Source organism: Sebastes umbrosus, chromosome 6 (genome assembly GCF_015220745.1).
Source record: "Sebastes umbrosus isolate fSebUmb1 chromosome 6, fSebUmb1.pri, whole genome shotgun sequence".
In the NCBI taxonomy this organism is placed as follows: domain Eukaryota; kingdom Metazoa; phylum Chordata; class Actinopteri; order Perciformes; family Sebastidae; genus Sebastes; species Sebastes umbrosus.
The window spans coordinates 32,575,962-32,593,457 of NC_051274.1; the positions used below are offsets into that span (position 1 = coordinate 32,575,962).

At 41.2% G+C, this 17,496-nt stretch overlaps 1 protein-coding gene and 1 long non-coding RNA gene across 7 annotated transcripts in view; one reads left to right on the top strand and one right to left on the bottom strand.

Moving 5' to 3' along the window:
• phactr3a (phosphatase and actin regulator 3a) overlaps nucleotides 1–17,496 on the bottom strand; it is a 53,001-nt gene that overhangs the window by 8,030 nt on the left and 27,475 nt on the right. The window contains exons 1-7 of one of the 3 annotated variants that reach the window (XM_037771987.1): nucleotides 17,357–17,471; nucleotides 10,787–10,951; nucleotides 5,961–6,128; nucleotides 5,166–5,381; nucleotides 3,373–3,601; nucleotides 2,824–3,074; nucleotides 1,647–1,800 (exon numbers count right to left, since the gene is read on the bottom strand). In XM_037771987.1, coding sequence (XP_037627915.1) covers nucleotides 1,647–1,800; nucleotides 2,824–3,074; nucleotides 3,373–3,601; nucleotides 5,166–5,381; nucleotides 5,961–6,128; nucleotides 10,787–10,951; nucleotides 17,357–17,372 — 1,199 coding nt within the window. In that variant the 5' untranslated portion in view covers nucleotides 17,373–17,471. Of the gene's footprint in view, nucleotides 1–1,646; nucleotides 1,801–2,823; nucleotides 3,075–3,372; nucleotides 3,602–5,165; nucleotides 5,382–5,960; nucleotides 6,129–10,786; nucleotides 10,952–17,356; nucleotides 17,472–17,496 lie in introns of those variants that run through there. The other 2 variants (XM_037771986.1, XM_037771985.1) reach the window with 2 other exon arrangements.
• The window catches only part of LOC119489490, a 38,925-nt gene continuing 27,485 nt past the window's right edge, over nucleotides 6,057–17,496 (top strand). For 3 of the 4 annotated variants that reach the window (XR_005207190.1, XR_005207187.1, XR_005207189.1), the window contains exons 1-3: nucleotides 6,057–6,145; nucleotides 6,255–6,306; nucleotides 10,837–11,009. This is a non-coding gene — a long non-coding RNA (uncharacterized LOC119489490). Of the gene's footprint in view, nucleotides 6,146–6,254; nucleotides 6,307–10,836; nucleotides 11,010–15,689; nucleotides 16,104–17,496 lie in introns of those variants that run through there. The other variant, XR_005207188.1, reaches the window with a different exon arrangement.

The window sequence follows — 17,496 nt, forward strand, 5'->3', positions numbered from 1 at the left end:
CGCTGGTGTTAAAGAACTTGGGTCTTGTGACACCTTCACACGAGACTGCTGCTGTCAGTCTTTGCACATTTCTCAGTTGTATTAGAAAAGTCAGTTGTTCTATAAATGTCCTGGCAGGGGAGCATATGAACATCACTGGTGCCTCTCGTACAGGGAGATTTCCTGGAAGCTCGGTACTTGAACAACTGCTTGTAGAAGCATCCAGGAACTAACTCAACACGTGTGTGTGTTCTTTGCGCCACAGAACTTCTGTGACTTTACTCATTTGGCCGCGTCACTGGTTTAAATAGATTCACCATTTCCCCACATTGGGAATCTTTTTTAGTGGTTAAGACTATTCTGGAATATAACACGAGGACTGAGTAAAAAGCGTTACACCCAAACCAATCTGAGAACCCGTCGGCTATCGCTCTGATGACGGATAAGCCTCTGGGGGCAAGCGGCTATAGAGTGATGCAGGAATGAGTCCTAAAACCTGGAAATGAGTTAGCGTTTCAGGACTTCCGGTTCCCTCGTCTCGAAGTCAATGTGTTTTTAGTTAGATGCCTGAAATAAGTTCTGTGGTTAACACAAGATTTTAATGTTTTGTTCTACAATATAAAATACATCAATAAATATCCACTGGTGAATTGTAGCTTTTATGTGTCTTAAAAAAGGCGGTTGAATACAAGTGGCTAAATGAGACGACTAAACGTCATCACGCCGACTCGTCCTCCTTTACAGCCTCGTTGTGTATACTCGCGCTCATGCGACCATGGTGTAGTTAATTTATAGCCTAACGTTATCTTTTTACTTCTGGTGATTGCATTTACACTTCAAAAATCATAATAGTGGCGTTCATTTGTGAAGATTATCTTAAACGTTTAAGTATCATAAACGTTTGTTTGTCACAGAGCTTATTTTCTGCAATAATCCAAAACCCAATGGAACAATCCCATTTGGCATTTTGTCGAGGGAACCCAGGGCGATGTAAACTTGAGATGCAAGACTAGAGTTGGAGTTGAGAGACGACGTGTACGACCGAATTGTTTCACAAGTAGCCAGTTTAAAAGCTAATTTTAAACCAATAAAAAGCTGAATCATCATCAGACGATAGTCGGTGGGTTCCCAGATTGCATTTCGGCGGATGCGTTCCACCTTTTATCATCCTCTTCACACGGACTGTTTACCTGCATTCAACCGAAGCCTGCTCAAACTTGATCGGTTAATGCTACTCGGACTATAAACGGAAACCAGAACGCTTCCTCCGATGCCAAAATCTTGTCCCGTTGCCTACAAGTTCTACATCTGAATGCAGAATCTGTTTATAGAAATTACAGCCAAACAGTTTCCTCTGAGCAGAAGCAGATTACACAACACAAATCAAGTCTGTGCAAAACAATCAGATTCGATTAGATCAGATTTTATATCTCACCTCCTCCTCCTACTGTTGGGTGTTGCGTAACTGAAGCAATTAAGCGTACAGGTTTAGCCTGCAAAAAGCAGATCTATCTTGGGTTTGCATCGTTGCACCATGAATAACTAACTAACTGCAGAGTAACATTAAGGGATATTTAAGTGAGGGCAAAGAGAAATTATATTACTTAAAACATTTCATATTTAACTAATACTCAGATAGCAGTGTAGGGTAAGATTTTATTTCTTACTTGGCAAGTTTCATCTCAATCTGCTGGCGGATTTCCTGGCGCTCCTGGTCGCTCCTGGCTGGGAAGATATTCCTGTCTTCCAGCTCCTGCTTGCTGGGTCTGTTTCGTAGTTTGACAGCCAGCAGCTCCTTCCTTAGCCTGCGAGGAAGTGTACCTGCAACCATTGCATACACGCAGCATTAACACAGGAAACTTTTTTATCATTCTTTGTAGACTCTTCATAAGAATCAGTGTCTCTTTTCATTTTACTTTTCGTATCTTAACTATGTGGATCTATATGGATCTCTCCATCTACGTTTTTAAATCAAACCTCAAAACACACTTTTATTCCTTGGCTTTTGGCTCGGCATGAGAGTTGACTATATTAATCCTTTTTCCTTTCCTATTGGTCTTAACGCTTTTATTATTTTAATGTCCTGTTGGTTTTAAGTTGGTCTTAATGTTTTATTGTGTTGTTTTTATGTTTTTCATGTATAATTGTTCAACATTTTGGTCAACTTTTGTTGTTTTTAAATGTGCTTTATAAATAAATTTGGATTGGATTGGATCTACGTTCCAACCCTCACCTATATGGTCATGAGCTTTAGGTAGTGAACGAAAGAATGAGATCGCGGATACAAGCGGCAGAAATGAGTTTCCTTCGTAGGGTGGTTGGGCTCAGACTTAGAGAGAGGGTGAGGAGCTCAGACATCCGGAAGGACCTCGGAGTAGAGACGCTGCTCCTTCGCGTCGAAAGGTGAGCCAGCTGAGGTGGTTCGGGCATCTGATCAGGATGCCTCCTGGATGCCTCCCTTTAGAGGTTCTAAGGGCACGTCCAACTGGTAAGAGGCCCCGGGGTAGACCCAGAACACGCTGGAGAGATTATATATCTGGTCTGGCGTGGGAATGCCTTGGGGTCCACCAGGAAGAGCTAGAAAATGTTGCTGGGGAGAGGGACGTCTGGAATTCCCTGCTTAGCTTTCCACAAACTGATTGATGCAACAGCAAAGACCAGGTAGTGTCCAGGATACTAGTACTGGTTGGACAGCGTAGTAACACAATGACAGGGCTACATTTTCTACTCTGCTCTCCCACATTCTATTTACGGTACAGAGTAAAAAAAAAAAAACTTCAAATGTGTGAATGAAATGCTTCCCGCCTGCATTGTTAAATCATACTTTTAAGCTCTTGAACCCACCAGAGATGACGGAGTCATTCCACTCTTCCAAGTCGTTGGGGAGGCCTGAGGTGTTGGAGAAGCACTGGTCCAGCCGCATGTTCTCCTTATTCTCCTCCGCCTCCTTCTTGGGCCAGTCGGACCCTCCTCCTCCGACGCAGCCGATCCCGAAAGGCGACGAGCGCTGGTTCTCGGAGCTGCAGGAGCGAGAGAGCCGTCCGTCTGAACACCACAGCCTTGGGGGTGAGGCCTGCTCACACCCTTTATGCACACTGAGGGGGACACAGGAAGGGAGGGGGGGGAATATAGGGTTAATGTTGAGGATAAGGAATTTAAATATAGAATATTTTAAGGGTGTCATTCCACAAAGCAATGTGAAATTTTAACAAATGTATTGTCAGAAATGTTGTAGATTTGTGAGTAGTTACCAAATCCACCAGAGCCAGCATTAGCTTTAACACCAATAGGACCTAACAAAGCAACATGTTTGTTTTTCACAGTCCCAGTATGTCTGAGTGAAGATGCTTACTATAAACAGATGTACTTATGGGGTTCAACCTGAGGACTCACCTCTCCTGTCTGTTCTTGGAAGCGAAGGCTCTCTGCAGTTCCTCCATAATGCAGCTAGGGGGCATGGGAGGGTGCATCATATTGCCTATGTGTGGGGACCCTGAGGTGTTGGATAGGTGCCCTCGTAGCGGCAGGGTCATCGAAACCATGCTTTCTGTGGCCCTGGGTGGAGGCTCCTTGGGGAGGTAGGAGTTGGGCAGGTGAGTGGGGAGCGACGCAGGGCCTGAATCTGAAAGGAGCAGATAAACACTCATTAACACAATCTCTCTCTCTCTCTCTCTCTCTCTCTCTCTCTCTCTCTCTTGTTTTCTTTAATTTTCTTATCATCATATTCGTCTGCAGGCTCCTGGGGGGCTGGAGTTTATCTCACTGGTACTGAGCTGAAGTTTGGGAAACACATTTACGTCTCTACTTGTGGGGAATTTAGACTGCCCAGTCCACTTGACTTGCACATCTGTTTATTATGAGAGGGAAATAAAAATTGGCTCTACCTAGTCAATAAGTCTTCAACTTCAACTTTCAAACAAAGGTATCAGTACCAAATTTAGGATTTGTCAAACTTCACAATTGCCTGCCAGAGCAGCTTCAACACATCTTTGCATGTCAAAGACTCACACCTCTAGAACTCTACCTGGAAGGATGAACACCATTCTCCCAAAAGACATTCCCTCATTTACAGGTTCAACAGTGGTGAATAGTAACTAATAGGGCTGCTTCCGCTTGGTCATTTGGTCTTAGTCGCCTAAGATTTCTTTCGTTGATTAGTCGTTTTTTATGCTTTTCCATGCTGACTTGATTTCCAAGAAACGTCTGAGCACAGCTCTGATAAACACAAGATTTAAAGTGGTGCTTTTGTGTGATTCTTTGTGGAGAAACTCAGTTTAACAGATCTGTCGATTAAAGCAACTAATCGAGTGTTAGTGTACTAAGAATTTCTTTGGTGGAGGACAGCACTTGTAATGCAACGTGTCCACCAGATCCAGTGAGGACGCTAGAGGACGCGCTGCTCCACTCAACTGGCCGTTCAAGCAGTGACGTTCCCTATCTAGGAACGCACCTGATTGGTTCCTGGTTTTCTGCTCGTCGTTTCAAACAGGAAACAACACAGCGGCCTGCTCGTAAACTTTCTGTTTTTTCATCTAAACAATCCACCAAAATCTACTTCTGAAAACATTTTCTGAATCTTGTTTCACTTTAGAACTAGATTGCCTCGTTTGACAGCTTGGTCCAAGTTTCATGAGCCGGAAGCGTCGCAGTGGACGGGCTCATTTGCATAAAGTTGAGATTTTTCAAATACGGACCCCCTCCAACTCGCCACAACAGCGTTGAGACGCCTTCCGTCACCGGATCTGGTGGAAAATGTGCTTTAACTAAGAACATTTAATCCAGTTCTGTGCTTAAGAGCACTTTAAAGCGCCTCTAGTAAACAGGAGGTTCTGGGTTGAAATCCCAGTGTTGCATTAACTTTTATCTCCCCAAACGTCTCTTAGAATAAAACAGTGTCTAGTTTGGGTTCCTTGTCATGTTTCAGTTGTCAGCAGATCCACTAAAGATTGAATTCTCATCTAAACTGCTCAGGTGGTTTCATGTTTGAGGCCCAAAGGGGTCAAATTATCAAATTTTTCACCACAAAAAAACAAAGATTGGAGAAATTCCCCAAAATGACCACAAATTTGTGTAGCAGAATTTAGGTTTTTCTTCGTCCCCTGTCCCCATCGATCATCTCACGACCCCTCAGAATAATCCTATATAAGATTGAAATTACCTTTTCTTTAACCTCACACAGGACTCACCGTCTCCAGCATTCAGCTGGGGCAACAGTTTCGGAGGTACTTGTGGTGGGGACGTTACCGGAGGAACCTCTTCCTCCGGTCTTTCTTCCATCTGCTCGCCCACGTCCTGCAGCCCCTCCGGTAAATCCCCGGCAGGGTGCACCTCCTCGCCTCCCTCGTCCTCCGGTAGTAGTGCATTCTCCTCCACCTGTTCACAGTCCTGAGGAGGGGCAGCTACTGGAGCACAACGAAGTGATGGAGGGAAAAAAGCATTTAAAAATTGAGGTAACATTTTAGTTTTGTTGTAACATTTTGCTGCACGGGTTCTACCAATGACATTTTCTAAGATGTCTAACTATACTGAAATGTACTGTATTGTGCTGGTTTTGTACAGACAAATATGCATATTGTAGACCTGTTATGGCCTCTGATGAGAGTGGAGGCAAAGAACGATATTGGATTGTCTTTGCTGCCCTCTAATGGTCCATGTGTAGAGAATTGACTCACACAAATGTCTCCATTTTCATCAAGCAATATCTTTGTAGATTAAAAACAATCTACACAATTAATTCAAACGTTTACTTATGATACATACATACAGCACTAATTAAATTCCATCATAACATCAACAACCTGTTGTAAGACAACAGTAAATAATCAGATCAATCTTATACACTCTCATATTGATCTAAAGCTGAGAGAAAAGACACCCAGCCACTTTACTAATCCATTTTCTCCCTCATCTGTTTTGCTTTTGCAGCTCCATAATGTCCATCGATTGGTTGAGTCTGAGCATGGCGAGGGATCGTCCTTTACCTGGAGGGGGAAGCTCCTCATCGGGACCAAGGTACTCCACGCTGCTGACCGTGAGGTTTTGGTTCAAAGATCCCCCGAATCCTCCGAGCAGGACTGCGCCGTCGGAGCAGCAGCCCTGGGTGGGGGAGCTCGGGTCGTGGCATAGAAGACTGCTGGATAATGCTACATCTGGGACAGGATAACAGGTATAAACAGAACTATGTTACATTCATATGAATTATCCCCAGTAATAGAAGGTAATTTCTATTATTGCTGCTGTACCTCCTGTTATCTCTTCTATTTCTCTCTTTTCAGATGGCTGATCTATGCAGTTACAATGATTTTGAGACCATCTTATTTCCTTGATGTGAGTATTGCCTGTTAAATTGTGTAGCAATGATCCAGCAGTTTAAACCAATGTTATTAAGTTGGTTCTGAAGCCCTGGTTCCCAACCTGTGGGAACCACTAGAGGTCGCCAAAGCTTCACAAGGCCTTTTTAAAAATGAATATACAGTTGGTGTAGCAACTACTATCATTTAAAAAGCCGCCAAGAGAGAGAAGTAGGCTCTTTACTGTGTGACTTGTTCTAAAAAGTCCAGATGCGTTTTTTCTGTTTATTAAATTAAAGGAATTATAAACAATAAAGCTAACTGGAATAACTTAAACCTGAAGTGACAGTCAACAGAAAATATCCAACGCTATCTCGCCCTCTTTGTCTAACTCCCACGTGTCCAAGTGAGCAGGTAAAAATAAAAGTGAAACCACACCGCTGTCCCAAATACAGGAAGGGATGTTAACCAAAAGAACGACGGAGTATTAGGGCCACATTGAGGGCTGAAAAAAATCGGATATTTCGAGAATAAAGTCATACTATTTCAAGAAAAAAAAATCATAATATGAGAATGAAGTCATAACTTTACGAGAAAAAAAGTAATTTCCTCCTCCACAAAAGAGTCAGTTTCTCCATCAGGTCCGTGTGGTTCTTTCTTCAGAATAAACGTAGTTTCTTGCACAATCTTTTCCAGGTCCTGATACTGATGATAATGTGGTGCTGATGTGACAAAAGATGTATTTTGGTTATTTGTGAAACCTAAACTAAAGTATAACTTCACAAGATGCTCCTCGTTCCTCATTTTCACACAGCTGCTCTATTTTTGTGCAGCCTAAACAGATAATAATGCTAATAAACAACAGGTTAAATACACGCGTTGGCTCCTACAGTAGGTCTATATCTCAACATTTCATTCAGCTCTGTGAAGAAAACTAAATTGTTATTTTTAAAGTTTGGATTATTATTTAAGATGTAAACTTAAAAAGTGTCATGGAAAAGAAAACACAGAATTTGTCAAAAAAAAAAGCCTATACAATTGTTAAAAATTAAAAGAATTACAGACAGATTTGTATTAAAAGTTCCTTAAAAATAACAGGAAAATTCATCGCTGATGTAATATTCACAGGAAATAATCAGCTCAAAATGTATTCTCATTTTACGCAAATTTCCTGCAGTTATTGAGTTCAATATTTGGGTTAATTATACAGTTTATCAGTTTGGTCTGTAATGTTATTGTTATGTACTGAATATAATATGAAATATAAATAAAATGTGACATAGTCAGGGGTCGTCAGTTTACGCAATGATAGGAGAGGGTTCCCTTAAGGAAAACCACTGGTTTGAGGATTAGTTTTCACCTTGTGCACAATGAGATAAAAGTGAAAATACACCGTTTGTGTGAATAGATATAATGTAAATGAAAAATGAAAATAGATGTATATAATGTGATGGGGGAATTAGCCCTTGAAAAGACTGAAAAGCACTGACACACTGCAACAGAACTCTCTTGTGACCAACTGTCACCATTTCCCTTAAATGACATTCAGTCTTTATGTCACCTTGGTTCAACAGCACTCTCCATTACAGCCAGAGCATCACATTTAGCCGTGTGTTCAGCAAATATAACGCCAGACACACTGTGTAGATACCTGCTTTTTAAAAGCAAGCGCACAAGGTGACCAAGTGATCAGCTTTCAGCGGGAATGTATCACGACGATCTGATCGTATCGTGTTATCGTTTTACAAAATTCAGTCGTTCAAATTAATGTTTGGAAGAGAACCGTAATTCAAGATTAGCTTGAGCTTGTGTCTCTCGTGTGTTAACCATATTTGAGTCACAGCGCTGAGCATACGATTTTCAGAAAAAATAAATACCAGGCAACATTTGACAAACACTGAAGGTTGTTTAAAAAAGTGTACTGATGCTCTGAAGGTGTTTCCAGAATACTCAAAAGACTCCTCCAACCAGCTGGATGAAAAAATATTCTGTTTGCTGCACAATAGATAAAATGAATAATATATACAGTATATATATTATAAAAAATATAAAATATTATATAAAATATAAATCATAAAAAAATATAAATTATAAATTAAATGAATAAAAATAAATGATTATATAATAATCATATTCATATAAATACATTTATTTATATATATATGTATTTATTTATTTTTATTTATATATATATAGAAATATGAATTTATTTATTTATTAATTTTTATTTATATATTTTTCTATTTATATGTATATATATATTTATTTTTATTTAGATATATGTATATACAGTATATATTTTTTGTTTATATTTATATATATATATATATATGTATATATATATATATTTTTAATTATATATATATACATATATTTTGTATTAAACCTGTTTTCCTAACCAAACTTAAAGCATTTATGTAGTCCATGGGCCCAGACCCAAAATTTAACATACCGGTACTATCTGGGGGCAAATTCTAGTTGTGGCTTTTTAATTCTTATACATCCCTAGATTATGTTTTGATATGATAGATTTGCTGACTGGCAGTTTATTAGTGGTTATCACCTCTTAAAGTAATGGACCGCTGTCGGTCAATACCGGGAAAGAGCCTTCCCTGTAAATCATCTTTCTCTCATCATACACTCTCCCTGGGATGCGTCTGTCTGGACTACCGGCCACCCATAGATACTTATATATGTTATATGCTCCCAAGTGTTTGAAGTAACTGTTATCTAATACACAGGGACAGTTAAGCTACTTTTGGCAGATTTTCAGGTCCAAATCATTGCAATGTATTTTCGAATTCAGGATACTTTTTTCACAAATTATTTTTTTCCCTAATACTTTATTCAATTTGTATAGAGTCAAACTATATTGGTTTAAAGTGAAGGAAACACATTTGTGTTTATATTATATGAAGGTTTGGTCTAGTTTATATTTTGTGGGTATTAGTATGCCACGCCACAAGGAGGCAGTTAACATGTTGGTGATGGGTCATGCCACACAATCAGGTAATAAGCAGACACAGGTGGGTGGTCTCGGTGTTTTTTGGAGCTCTGGGGATGAAATGTTTTTTACCGTAAAACTAACACAATTAAACGACACAAAACAATAAGCTAGATTCCAAATATTGCACGAGTACTAACACAGATAAAGAAACTACAGTCTGCAATCAACAACCACAGCAAGCAACCAAGGATAAACTAAAGGTATGCACGTCGATAACACATACAAGCGTTTCATTCACCACCATCAGCTATGGAATGTAACTCAGTACGTTTACTCAAGTATCTGTACTTAAGCACTATTTTGACATACTTGTACTTTACTTGACTATTTCCATTTTATGTTACTTCTATGTCACTACGTCGCAGAGGTAAATATTGTACTTCCACTACATTTACTTGACTCTTAAAGTTACTTTTAAATGATCAGATTATATAATATGAGGAAGTTTTACTTTTCATACTTTAATCACATTTCGCTAATAAAACTTTTGTACTTTTCTCAAATAACATTTTGAATTCAAGACTTTTACTTGAAATGCAGTATTTTTTAGGTATGACGGAGTATTAGGGCCACATTAAGGGAAAAAAATTAAGCTGAGATTTTGAGAATAAAGTCGTAATATATTGTGAATAAAGTCATAATATTATAAAGTAGTAATTTTACGTGTTATTTTAGAGGGGAAATAGAGCAGCTGTGTGAAAACGAGGAACGTGGAGCATCTTGTGAAGTTAAACTTTAGTTTAGGTTTCATAAATAACCAAATCCTTCATCTTTTGTCACATCAGTACCACAACATCATCAGTATCAGGACCTGGAAAAGATTGTGGAAGAAACTGCGTTTATTCTGAAGAAAGAGCCACACGGACCTGATGGAGGAAACTGACTCTTTTGTGGAGGAGGAAATTACTTTTTTGTTGAAATATTATGACTTTATTTTCATTAAATTACGACTTTTTCCTCGTAATATGATTTTATTCTCGAAATCTCAGATTTCTTTTCCCCCTCAATGTGGCTCTAATACTCCGTCGTATTTAGGTGGTATTTCTACTTGTACTTAAGTACAAAAATCAGAGTACTTCTTCCACCACAGCCCACTGTGGCTGTCGGTATCGGGGCCAATTAGTCACCACAATGAATCTTGAATGACAGTCTGCTGTCCAGCCAAATTCTTACGTATTTTGTATGACTCATCCAGAGTAATATGGGGTGCTAAGCCAACGATCTCTGTTTGATTGTTTCATCCTTCAAATGTGCACAATAATGTGCCGCGCAGCTTCAAGCAAGTAAAAATGTATAAAGCTCTCCTCTGGCGTCATTATAAATTGATGAGGACTGCCTTAATTCAAACAGTTGGAGCATGACTTGCCACATCTTTTCAACCCACACCCTCTCATTATCTCTTCCTAACTTGATTCATTAGAGGAGATGAAGAGAAAATGTGCATTTGAATGTGTGTGTGTGTGTGTGTGGATGTGAATCTGTGCCAGCCTCCACCCATCCAGCACTGTACCTGTGGAACTCTGCTTTAGCTTCTCGTTTTTCTTTTTCCTCCACTTCCAGGGCTTGAAGATGCGCCCCAGGGTGGCCAGCTTGCTGTTACGTCGGATGGGTGGAGTGTGGACCCCGGATACCAGGCAACCGGTCCTCAGCACCCTCTGCTGGTCCACCAGCTCTACTACAGTGTGACAGAAGAGAAGCCCAGAGGAGAGGTGTTGCAGGAGGATGAAATAGGGGTAAGGAAAGAGTGGGTTTGTTTGTCAGAAAAGGGCAAAGGGGAGAGGGAGTATGGAGGCAGGGACACAGATGAACACACAAAAAAATGTGCAAAAGTAGGTGAGAGGAGACAGAGAGAGAGAGAGAGAGAGGAAGGGAGAGAAACCAGATCACAATTAGTACGCTCACCTTACTGAATAAACCATGATGGAGTCCAAGTGCTGTGAACAGATTGAATTAGAGAGACTAATTTGATCGAGGCGCACTCCCTCACGGCTGTTACTTCCCTGCGAATCCCCTCCCTCCGAGCCATACGTCACGCATCAAAATAAATATCTCTCTCACAGTTCCAAAATTGGAGGGAACATGAGAGCACATACAGACAGTACCTCATAACACTACAAAAGATGCATTTCCCTGGAGACCAACAGGTGTGCCAGCCTCCCCGCTTTCCCAGAAACGGCATTAGACTCGGCTGCCTGGTAAAAAACAGGGCTGATTGTTTTTATTGTGCAGCTCCTCTGCTGCTACATGTTCTCTGTCCTACTGTAGCTCTCACAGGACACATGTCAGTGATTAGTCTTCTCAGGAGGAGCAAATATCTCTGCAATATGTTCCATAATGCCACAAATTAGGCAGAAAACATGAGTTGGATGCAGTGTGTTTTTATAATTTCATCCCACAAAGCCATGATGATATGGGTGTGTTCATGTCTACTATGTTGTACCGGTATCAATATATACTGTGGTGTGAAAGTTGACGGTTATCATACCGTGTTCATTTGCTTATCTAAGGTATTGAAATAAACTGACATAAGTGTGTGTGTGTATGAGTTAAAGTATGGACAGGAGCAGTATATGTTCATTGATAATAATCATAGGACATAGGTTTAAAAGCTCACAGCTGATGTTTTCATTTAGTAGTTAATTTAACATGCTATAGTGCTGCTAACACGTAAACTAACATGCTTCATATGACATATAGGGATGTCAATCGATTCAAATATTTAATCGCGATTAACCGCAAATTAATCACGCATTTTTTTATCTGTTCAAAATGTACCTTAAAGGGAGATTTGTCAAGTATTTAATACTCTTATCAATATGGGAGTGGACAAATATGCTGCTTTATGAAAATGTATGTATAATTTATTATTGGAAATTAATTAACAACACAAAACAATGACAGATATTGTCCAGAAACCCTCACAGGTACTGCATTTAGCATAAAACAAATATGCTCAAATCATAACATGGCAAACTGCAGCCCAACAGGCAACAACAGCTGTCAGTGTGTCAGTGTGCTGACTTGACTATGACTTGCCCCAAACTGCATGTGATTATCATAAAGTGGTCATGTCTGTAAAGGGGAGACTCGTGGGTACCCATAGAACCCATTTTCATTCACATATCTGGAGGTCAGAGGTCAAGGGAACGCTTTGAAAATGGCCATGACAGTTTTTCCTCGCCAAAATTTTGCACAAGTTTGGAGCGTTATTTAACCTCCTTCTTGACAAGATAGTTATTATTCTGTTCTCATGCCTTTAAGAGTCATTGCAAGTGATAACACTACTACTACTACTACCACTACTACTACTACTAATAATAATAATAATAATAATAATAGTGTAATATCGTGATTATATTTTATATTTTCTAAGATGGTAATCGTACAGTGTAAATCTCATGCTGTTACAACCCTACTATGTTGCTTATGTCTGAGGATGACTGAACCACATGTGGTCATGTTCATGTTATGTTTTGCATGCAGGAAAATAGTTATTATTTATTTTTCTAGTTCCCACAAAGTGCTTTCTGATCCTCCAGGGGTCCACATAAATTGATTTTAAAAATAAATAAATAAATAAAATACACAGCAACTTAAAAGCAAACAGCAGGCCGTAACCAAATGTACTGTAAACATCGGAAAATAAGTTAGAGGGTTATCGATGAAAATGATAAAAATAAAACAACAATAAAAAATAAGACATATGAAAAAAAAGTCTTCGTAACTAAAACAAAACTACAATCTATGTAAGATTCAGCAGATTTTGCATCATAAACAAACTATGATTCAGATAAAAGGAATGAAAACAAATGAAAGTACCAGTATGCAGCTGATCTATTACGATATTAATGTATCTGTAATATAGATGAGCTGTCCTCATCTACTGTGCACAGAGAGAGCCCCTTTTCCTCTTTTTAAAGGACATTTCAGTGAATGATTGCTGTGACGGGTGGCTCTACGGATACATGTGCGAACATCGCTGCTGGGTCGCAGTCACAAAGAGAGCCAAGAAAGAGGAAATGAACAATAAATTCCATGTATTTGAGAGCTACATGCGTCACTGTGACAAAAATGCAGCGATATCTGCCTTCAGGAGGCTGATATCTTTGTTCAAATATTCAGCTGAGGAGGAGGAGGCAAGGATTTGTGATGGGGGGGTGGGGGGGGGTGAAGAAGGGATTGGGGAAGAGGGGGGGGGGGGGTGCAGAAGAGTGGCTCAGGGTGTGATGTTAAGTACAGTGATGGAGGGGGGAGGATACAGCTGACTCCTTTTCTTGATTTTTTTTTTTTGCTTCTGCCCTGAAGCACATGGATAGGGAGTAGAAAGAGGATGGTGGTAGTGCTTGGGGGGAGGAGAGGAGAGCTTGTGGCAAAAGGAAAAGGAAGTGAGAAACAAGGACAGGAGAGGAAGAGGAGAGGAGGAAAGAAAAGGCAGTGGCGAGAGGAAAGAAGAGAGGGAGAAACAAGCAGATGAGAGGAAATCAAAGAAAATGAAAGGGAAAGTAAAGAAGAATAGATGAGATGAAAGGAGCTAATTTCCAGTTTGACCCCAAAAGTTCCTTGAAACAGGTCAGTTGACCATGCACACCCCCTCTCTCACCATCATCATCATCACTGCTGTCACACAAGCAGCGTGGCAGAAGCGGCGCCGCACGCCAAATCAAATCCAGGTCAAGCTTGAAGGAAACGCACCCAGTCGCGCAGAGAGAGAGAAAAAAAAAAAAAAGCTTAAGAGGAGAAGGAGAGGGGGGGGGGGAGGCAGGAGGGGTAGAGGCGTTGTGTCTGTGAGAGAGAGGGAGAGAGAGAGAGGATGTGTGTGTGTGGAGAGAGAGAGAAGAGTAGGGGAGAGGAGGTGGGGTCAGGCCCGCTGCTGTTGCCATGGCGACCACATCCACATCCAGATGCTGCCGCAGCAGTGGGAGCCAGCGGGAGGAGCAAGTCGGTCTGTAGCTTAGAGGAGAGGAGGAGAGCAGAGAGAGGAGCCCCCCTGCACAGACACTGCCTGCCACATCTAAAGCCAGTGGCTGCACCCAGTGCATTGTGGGGTTTTGGGGGGTGAAGCCACATGGAGGGACGAGATCTGTCTGCGTTTTTTGAAAGAGGGAAGGAGATGGGAGGCGGGGGGAGGAGGAGGAGGAGAGAAAGGGGATTCCAGGGAGAAGCGGGCGAGAAGGAGGGATGGGAGGGGGCTGTTGCTATACGGAAGAGCTTGCAGGAGAGTCTGGGCTCGTCCAATCACGGAGCAGCTATTTATAATGCATATCAAGTAACTCTTCATTTTTCATAGAAGGGGTGGTTGTTCGGAGAAAATGACAGGAGCACAGGAATTAGGTGAAAAACACATGCATGCACATGGAGATTTCTTTTATCCGCCCGCATGTACTGAAATGTGTCAGATAAGCATGAATGCACTACATGTGGCGATGATGTGCGGTTCTAATTAATATGCTAATGCAAATAGGATTTATTAAATCCACGTGTCATGCTGATGCAGTAGACCAATAGCCGCTCGCTGTATTGCCCACAGTCCTCTGCACACACTGTAATTCCAATCAGGCGGTTGGCGTCACGGCTTTACACTAGTTAAGAGATTAAATTCCCAATAGAAAACGTCATAATTCAGAAACGACCTCGGGAGTGCAGGCAAATATATAAACTTTGGATGCTACGCTCTATACTGCATTAGTGCAACTCCAAAAATGATTTAAGAGTGGAATAAAGTAGGCAATATGATAATGTGACTTGGCAAGAAACCTACATCAGAGTGTGTTAGTGAGCCACCAGGGACCACACCCCACTTAACCAGCTTGTCAGCACATTCAGGAGCAGAAGATCTCCACTTCCCCTTCCCAAGTGCCCGTGGTGAGCAAACCAACAGTTCTATTAAAGGTCCCATATTGTAAAAAAGTGAGATTTCCTTGTCTTTTATATTATAAAGCAGGTTTAAGTGCTTTATAAATACTGTTAAACTATCAAAACGCTCAATATACGGAGAAACACACACAGCCCATATTCAGAAATTGTGCGTCTGAAACAAGCCGTTAGGATTTCTGTCCATTTGTGATGTCACAAATATACAATATTTAGACCATTATACGGTTTTAAACGTAAACATTCTAAATGTGTCCCAGTTTATTTCCTGTCTCAGTGTATGTAAATAACACCACCTGACAGGAAGTAAACATAGACCCAAACTGTTGCCTAGCAACGCAATTCCGTTGCAATTCCATTGAAATGCACTACAATGGAGCGTTTCAGACAGAGGGTGAATACAGGTATATTTAGGCAGACGGTATGTGGAAAATAATGTGTTTTTTTAACATTACAGTAAACATGTTCGAGTAGAAACACAAAATACAAGTATGAACCTGAAAATGAGCACGATATGGGACCTTTAAAATTATGAAGAAGAAGACAACATTTTCCTGCTCTGTTTTGACAATCACAACGTCAAAGAAAGTGAGTGAGCAATGAATACAACTTTACAACCTTTTCAGATTTTGAAGGGATTCACTCTGAGGGATAGTTTCAGCTTTGCAGAATCACCCGATAGACCGATCTAATGAGTGGGTTTGTGTTTATAAAGCTCTCTCTGTAGTATTCAAAGACAAATTAGAATAAAACAGCACTCCAGCAGGACTCTAGTACTTCACCGGGACACAAATTATGTCAATAATGTTTGCAGCATTCAACTGCATTACAAGTACATTGAACATTTCAAGTATTTATCGTCTTATTTTGAAAGCGGGTGTTTAAAACCTCTCAAACACAATCAGCACTCAGATCTCTGGAATAGCGGCGCTGGAAAGGCCTCGGAGGGTTGTCAAGTGAGTCAGAAGATATTATTTTACTACTATTACTATTACATAATACACAATACTATTTACAGCTTAAAACCAGTAGTCTGGTGCACCGTCCTGCACATCTGTCCAGTTAATCAGTCTTATTTTGTAGATATTATAACAGCATGGCTCTAAGGAGGGCAGTGTCGGCCTGTCACTCGGTCTGTCAGTCAGTCTGTCAGTTGGTCTGTCAGCTGATCCATCGGTTGGTCTGTCAGTTGATTTGTCAGTTGGTCTGTCAGCTGGTCCATTGATTGGGCCGTCACTTGACCAGTCAGTTGGCCCGTCAGTTGGCCCGTCAGTTGGTCTGTCAGCTGGCCCGTCAGCTTGCCAGTCACCTCGCCCGTCAGTTGGTCTGTCAGTTGGTCTGCCAGTTGGTCTGCTAGTTGGTCTTTCAGTTGGTTTGTCAGTTGGCCTGACAGTTGGCCTGTCATTTATTCCATCGATTGGTCCGTCACCTGGCCTGTCAGTTGGCCTGTCAGTTGGCCTGACAGTTGGTTTGTCAACTGGTTTGTCAGTTGGCCTGATAGTTGGTCTGCCAGTTGGCCTGACAGTTGGTCTGTCAGTTGGCCTGACAGTTGGCCTGACAGTTGGTCTGTCAGTTGGCCTGACAGTTGGAATGACAGTTGGTCTGTCAGTTGGCCTGACAGTTAGTCTGTAAGTTGGTTTGTCAGTTGGTCTGTCAGTTGGTTTGTTAGTTGGCCTGACAGTTGATCTGTCAGTTGGCCTGTCAGTTGGTTTGTAAGTTGGCCTGACAGTTGATCTGTCAGTTGGCCTGTCAGTTGGTTTGTCAGTTGGTCTGTTAGTTAGTCTGTCAGTTGGTCTGTCAGTTGGTCTGTCGGCAGCCATTCATGTTCCCCTCAGGATGAATTGTAATAACGTTGGTGATCCCTTTACTTTCCTCTAGCGCCATCATCAGGTCAACATTGTAGTTAGTGTTAATGTTAGCATGCTTAGCTAAAACGTTAATGGTAAACATTGTACCTACTGAACATTAGCATGTTAGCATTGTCATTGTGAGCATGTAGCCAGGCTAGCGTTAGCATTTCTCTCAAGTGTCTGAGTTCAGCTTCACACAGCCGCTAGCATGGCTGTAGACTGTTGTTAGAATCCTGTACCTGCTGCAGGCAACACCTCTGGCTAATAACTACAAAATAAATCTCACTGTGCAACCTTTCCTGCTAAACACTGAGAGTGTGCTTCAGTGGTCTCATCACAGCTATAAATAACAGACCGACCCTTGACTCCCATCATCTCTGGAGGGCCCCACAGTGCCTCGGTTCCTCGCTAAGGGCCACCCTGCTCCTTCCACCCAGGCGACTGACAATGTGCCCTTGAATGGACCACCTCCTTACCCGCTGCCACGCCGGCTAACCTC